This window comes from Lipotes vexillifer, unplaced genomic scaffold, assembly GCF_000442215.2.
Source record: "Lipotes vexillifer unplaced genomic scaffold, Lipotes_vexillifer_v1.1 scaffold532, whole genome shotgun sequence".
In the NCBI taxonomy this organism is placed as follows: domain Eukaryota; kingdom Metazoa; phylum Chordata; class Mammalia; order Artiodactyla; family Lipotidae; genus Lipotes; species Lipotes vexillifer.
The window spans coordinates 1104625-1111782 of record NW_006798027.1 but is presented as its reverse complement, the minus strand read 5'-3'; the positions used below and the strand labels follow the sequence as shown (position 1 = coordinate 1111782).

The window sequence follows — 7158 nt, the reverse complement described above, 5'->3', positions numbered from 1 at the left end:
CGAATACTCCCTTGATTCTATGTTCTGACATCTCTCTAATGCTCCTATTTCGGCCCTCCAGACTCGGCCTTGAGGTTAGTATTTGATCTCCTTTGCTGATCTCTTGTTATTTCTTACAGACTTGGCTTTTATTCCCCCTTCCTGCTCTTTGTACTTTTACTTCCACTGAGTAGGATCACATTTCCCTTGTCAGCCCATTGAGACCAACCCTTGGTGCCGCCCAAAGGCCAGATCTCAAGCTGGCCTTGCTCAGTACCCCCAAGGGGAGATTTGAACAAAACCCAGTTATCCACTGGGACCTAGACCATGCACATGGCCATGCGTGATCTCATGAGGACAGACACCAGGTGAGTCTCCTGGGACTCACTCCATTTGCCTCTATAGCAAAACAAGATATGAGGAGTAGGCAAAAGTGAGGATGGGATCCCAGCTTGAAGCTAAGCAGTGTCCATGCTAAGGGTCAAATACACTGGCAATGCCTATTGAACTGAAAGATGTGCCTGTCAGGAGTCCATTCGTTTGAGGGATGGAGAAATCTCAGAAGAACATATCCTCAAGGAAGAGGAAGCCACATAAACTTGATCCATTTAAGAATATCTAGTACTTATTTATATTTAGAACTGTAGTAGATTAGTGTCCCTGCCTCCTCACCTTTGCCCACAGGTCTGGAGGTTGGCTAGGACAACTCAGTTCTGGTCCATGTCTCTCTCTGGTAGGCTAGCTTGGGCATGCTCTGCTGGTGAAGATGCCGGTGCAAGAGCACAGGTGGGAAGGCTGAGTGCTATTTCAAGTTTCCGTTTGTATCCAGCCTGCTACGATCCCACAGGCCAAACAAGTCACAAGCTGGACCCCGAGTCAGAGTGGGCACAGGAGGAGTTTGCAGCTGTGCACGACTGTCTTAAAAATCAATTCAACATTAAGAATAACCAAGGCCTTTAGGCCAACACAGTGTGTCATGTTTATTGGGCTATTCACAAGTCAGCTAAAGCACCATGAAAGGAAAAGACCGGATGCCATCAGTAATGGCAGGAAACAAAATATTTAGCAGTTCTTAGTTTCAAGTGTCGCATTCCATCACAGCTTGAGGAATATGGACAATTCACTAACAAAACTGCAGTGGGTGCCATTTATTTTTAGCAACAAGGAGCACATACATTTATTTAACCAATGACTTTTAGGACAGTCAGCAAAAAAAGAAGATGGTATTTTCATGTAGCTAAGACAAGAAAATCATTTATACAAATTAAATGGATACAAAATACATTATAAAGAGAACACACATACAAAAGTCATTAAGCTGGTCAAAGAGCAAGAATGCCACAGAACACCACACTGAGAGAACACTGGTGTGAATTCATTTCCATTATGAAAGTACGTCCAAAGTTTGAGTTACACATTTACTGAGGTAAAGGCACAATCACTTCCACGTAATTAATGGGGAAGAATCCAGATTCCCCATGGAGCACTCCTTCATACCAGTTTTCATCTATCTGATTGGTTAATGTAATGATATCCCCTTCTTTAAATCCTAGTTCTCCTTGGTTTTCTGGCTCAAACTCATAGAGACCACGACAGCAGGGCTGGTCCATAGGAATGTGAGAACCTGTCCACATCACATGGAGACAAAAAGCACAGGTTAACATGACAAATCACCCAGGGAGCATTGCAAAGGTGGAGAGTTGCAGAGACCACGACAGCAGGCCCCTGCCTTCCTTCCCAGGACAAGGCTGCTCAGCCCACCTCACAGGTGCTGTACTTGTGACCTCTGCCCTCCTCAGCTCTCCCAGCTGCCCTAGATGACCTCCTGGGCCCATGACTTTTCTCATCAGTTCTCCCAGCCAGAGAATTCAGGCCCAGCCCCTGTCCTTGAAGCAGCTACTCAGCTCTGCCTGGAGCCCAAGGGAGGTGCAGAATTACAAGGCCCAACCCCTGCCCTCAGGGAGCTCATAGTTTCTTTCTGGAGACTGGAAAACACATGGGAAACATTTAAAAAACAAAGATGAGGTACTGTATCACCTATAGCTCAGAGAAGAAGGAAGCAGGAAAGGCCTGGGTGGTCAGGGACATTTTCCTAGAGCTGGTGACCAGGAGCTGGAACATGGCAGGGCGTGAGACTGCAGAGGGATGAGGAGAATCTCTACAGACCAGCCTGCAGTCTTGGGATTGTTGTACTAAGCCAGAAGTTCTCAGAATGACATTTTTTAAATAATTGCTTTTTCATTTCAAAACTAAAACTAAACATGGTAAAAAGAGAGAAAAGACATGCAAAATTGAGAAAAGTTAGCTGTAAACCACTAACGAAGAGGTAACCAATGTTAAATTAACATTACGGCATAGAAGCTTCCAGATATCTTTATGAATATGTTTGTGTATGTATTTACATATAGCTGTTTGCGTAAAAGAATTCCTATATATATTACTGTGAACATCTTTCCAGGTTACATTTAATTACTGACCAGTTGTCAGCTATTATCAGTATAACATAATTTCTTTAACCGATCTCCTATTATAGGATATTTAAAGGTCTTCCTTTCTTCCCTTTCTTCCCATCCTTCCCTCCTTCCTTCTTTCCTTTCTTTCTGCCTTCCTTCCTCTTTCTTTCTCTCTTCCCTTCTCCATTCCTTCCTTTTCATTTTCCTGTTTGTTTTCTCTTGGCTTTCATTGATAACTCTTTGAAAAATATCCTAATGTATGTGTATTTACAAATATGTACATTTAATTCCTGAGGGTAAATGTCTAGAAGGAAATTGGCTGTTCATAGACATAAATTTTTCCAAGACTTTCAAACTTTACTATCAACGTATTTTTTCTATGATTTTTTTGTCTTAAAAGTACTAGGAGCCCCTAATATATTGTACACTTTTATACTATAAATATTGACCTTATATCTGTCATGTTTGATACAAGCAGTATTCCCAGCTTATTATGTTTCTTTTTTTTCTTTTATTTTGTTTTTGGAGTGTGTACTGGGGATGGGGCAGGGATGGGGGTTTCTGTTTTGTTTTGGCATACATGCAGAAATTTTACACAACCTAAGCAGTCAAACTGACGAAACTTTTCATTCATGGTTTCCCTTCTACAATTATATATGAATATTCAACTAAATTTATCCAAGTACTTTTTTTAAATTAATTTTTAATGTGAAAATGTTTTCTTTCAACCCGTTTGCATTTTTGCAAATAAAGGTATTATTTGCTTTCAGTAATGTTTAAGCAGTTATATCACAACACGATTTATTAAATAACCCATTCTTCTCCACTGATTTCAAATACTACTTTTGTCTTTATCAATATCATACATTTAATTATCATGTGCACTTGGATCTATTTTAGGATCTTCTCCTTTGCTCCACTGATCCGCTTCAGTACCACACACTACTTTAAATACTGTAGCTTTGAAGTAAATGTGAGTCATTAGTAAAGCAAGTTCCTCATTATTACTCTTCTACAGGCATACGTTGGAGATATTGCAGGTCTGGTTCCAGACCACCGCAATAAAGCAAACATCGCAATAAAGCAAACACCGCAATAAAGCAAGTCACCCAAATTTTTTGGTTTCCCAGTGCATATAAAAGTTATATTTACACTAAACTGTAGTGTGTTAAGTGTGCAGTAGCATTTTGTCTAAAAAAACAATGTGTATACCTTAATTTAAAAATACTTTATTGCTAAAAGATCTGAGCTAAATCATCTGAGCCTTCAGCGAGCCCTACATCTTTTTGCTGGTGGAGGGTCTTGCCTTGATGTTGGTGGCTGCTAACTGGTCAGGGTGGCGGTTGCTGAAGGTTGGGAGGCTGTGACTTCTTAAAATAAGACAATTAAGTTTACAGCATCTATTCACTCTTCGTTTCACTGATGATTTCTCTACTGCATACAGTGCTATTGGATAGCATTTTACCCACAGTAGAACTTCTGTCAAAATTGGAGTCAATCCTCTCAAACTCTGCTGCTGCTTTATCAACTAAGTTTATGTAATATTCTAAATCTTCTACTGTCATTTCAACAGCCTTCACAGCATCTTCATCAGGAGTAGATTCCATCTCAAGAAACCAGAAACCACTTTCTTTGCTCATCCATAAGAAGCAACTCCTCATCTGTTAAAGTTTTATCATGAGGTTGCAGCAATTCAGTCACATCTTCAGGCTCCACTTCTAATTCTAGTCTTCTTATTACTTCCACCACATCTGCAATTACTTCCTCCTCTGAAGTCTTGAGCCCCTCAAAGTCATCCGTGAGAGTTGGAATCAACTTCTTCCGATAATGTTGGTATTTTGACCTCTTCCCACGAATCATGAATGTTCTTAATGGCATCTAGAATGATGAATCCCTCTCAGAAGGTTTTCAATTTACTTTGCCCAGATCCATCAGAGGAATCGCTATCTGTGGCAGCCATAGTCTTACAAAATGTATTCTTAAATAATAAGACTTGAAAGTTGAAATTACTCCTTGATCCATGAGCTGCAGAATGGATGTTGTGTTAGCAGGCATGAAAACAACGCTGATCTCATTGTATGTCTCCATTAGAGCTCTTGGGTGACTGGGTGCACTGTCAATGAACAGTAATATTTTGAAAGGAATTATTTATTCTGAGCAGCAGGTCTCAACAGTGGGCTTAAAATATTCAGTCAACCATGTTGTAAACAGATGTGCTGTCATCCAGGCTTTGCTGTTCCACTTCTAGAGCACAGGCAGAGTAGATTTAGTATAATTCTGAAGGGATTTAAGATTTTCAGAATGGTGAGCTCTGGCTTCAACTGAAAGTCACCAGCAGCATTAGCCCCTACCAGTAGAGTCAACCTGTCCTTTGAAGCCAGGCATTGACTTCTCCTCTCTAGCTATGAAAGTCCTAGATGGCACCTCCCAATAGAAGGCTATTTCATCTACATTGAAGATCTGTTGTTTAGTGTAGCCACCTTCATTAATGATCTTAGCTAGATCTTCTGGATAACCTGCTGCAGCTTCTGCGTCAGCACTTGCTGCTTCCCCTTGCACTTTTACATCACGGAGGCAGCCTCTTTCCTTAAACCTCATGAAGAACTTCTGCTAGCTTCAGACTTTTCTTCTGTAGCTTTCTCACCTCAGCCTTCATAGAATTGAAAAGAGTTAGGACCTTGCTCTGGATTAGGCTTTGGCTTAAGGGAATGTTGTGGCTGGTTTGATCTTCTCTCCAGATCACTGAAACTTTCTCCACATCAGCAATAAAGCTGTTTCACTTTCTTATCATTTGTGTGTTCACTGGAGTAGCACTTTTAATTACCTTCAAGAACTTTTCCTTTGCATTCACATCTTGGTTCCTGTTTGGTGCAAGAGGCCTAGATTTTCACCTATCCTAGCTTTCGACATGCCTTTCTCACTAAGCTTAAGCAATTCTAGCTTTTGATTTAAAATGAGACGTGCGACCCTTCCTTTCACTTGAACACTCAGAGGCGATTGTAGGGTTATTAATTGGCCTAACTTCAATATTGTTGTGTCTTGGGGAATAGGGAGAGTGAGGAAAGGGAGAGAGATGGAGGAGTGACAGGTTGGTGGAGCAGTCAGAACACAGACGTTTTTCAAGTTCATCACCTTATATGGGCACAATTTGTGTCCCCCCAAAACAATTACAATAATAACATCAAAGATCACACATCACACATCACCACAACAAATACAATAATAATGAAAAACTTTGAATTATTGTGAGAATTACCCAAATGTAACCCAGAAACACAAAGTGAGCAAACACTGTTGGAAAAATGGTGTCCATAGACTTGCTCGATACAGGGTTGCCACAAACCTTCAATTTGTAAAGAATGCAATATCTGCAAAGTGCAACAAAACAAGGTATGCCTGTATTTAAAAATTTCCTATTCCCACAAAATCATTCAACCAGGTAAATTTTAGTATCAATGTATTGAGTTACCCTCATCTTGACTTTCACTGGATCATATTTTTTGAGTAATAGTAAGATTAATGTTACAAGATTATTTTTAAATGAATGACCATTGCATGCCTTGAGGAAACCACACTTGTTTATGTGTTGTACATTTATGCTACGTCTAGACTGGGTCTGTTACTATTTTAGATTTTTACCTCTGTATTTTAAAATGAAATTACTTCCTTTTTATATTCTGGTCATGTTTTGGTCTAAGAGCATTTATAAAATAAATTAAACTCTTTTCTCTATTCTCTAAAACATTCAAACTTGAAGATTTGATTTTAAAATGCCCCTAATTATCTAGGCCTATGGATTTCTGAAGACAGGAGGCTTTCTAGGCTATCTAGCTTATGATAGTGGCTCAGTGTGTCTGGGAAGGACATATGGTCACCCCAGTCCAGTTCCCTACAGATCCTAAAGGGGACATGTGGCCCCAGTGGTTCCGATGGTTCCATGCAGAGGAGCCAGAGGTGAGAGCATGGGCAGGAGCTGAGGGGCTGCCCTGGCCAAGTGAGGTGATGCCCCTCGCAGAGGGGGTGGAGGGCAAGGACCACCGGTGAGTTCAGAGGGAGACCTGATTGTCCCAGTCGAGATGGAGGTGGAAGGAGGCTGAACCCCACCCCGGGAAAACCACACACTGCATCCACATGAAGCTACCACATGGACAGAGGCCACCACCAGTGGATGGAACAGGCCATCCAGGAGGAGACCAGGGAAGCCTGCACACCACAACAGCAGACACTTGTTCCTCTTTACGTCACCCGAGCAGAGTGAGGTCTGCAAAGCGGGGAATGCAGCACCCCAGAGCCAGACCAGGCCAGTTTCACGGGTTTTGGCCTTTAAGAAGAGGGCTTAATCCTTTCCCATGATTGGAATATCTGCACACGTGTGACCTCTGCCATCCTATGTTTTCCATTTCTATTTCCTTTTTCTATTATTATGAAACATTCTTATTTCTCTCCCTGTCCAGACTTCAACTGAGAGTTGAAACAAGTTCTGCTAGAGATTGTGTTCCTTCCTCACCAAGTCTTTTCCATCCAAGTAAAGAGAGAAGATAGATTTGGGTTGGTCAAATGAGAAGCACCCTTTGTCCTGGGGAGGGGCCGGGAGGTGGCAGCAAATTCACCGTGCAGCACCCATTTCTCTGGGGGCAGTCCTCCTTCGGTGCCACCCCACTGCAAAACTTCCGTGCACACTGTCCACCCCACGTGGGAGTGAGAGCCAACCCCCCCTCCCCCCCCC

The 7158-nt window shown here is 41.7% G+C and overlaps 1 protein-coding gene across 1 annotated transcript in view; it reads right to left on the bottom strand.

Moving 5' to 3' along the window:
• Positions 1-939: 939 nt before the first annotated feature.
• Positions 940-7158, bottom strand: part of SH3GL3 (SH3 domain containing GRB2 like 3, endophilin A3) — a 150933-nt gene continuing 144714 nt past the window's right edge. Inside the window, exon 9 of the mRNA XM_007470068.1 lies at positions 940-1603. Coding sequence (XP_007470130.1) covers positions 1398-1603 — 206 coding nt within the window. The 3' untranslated portion in view covers positions 940-1397. The remainder of the gene's footprint in view (positions 1604-7158) is intronic.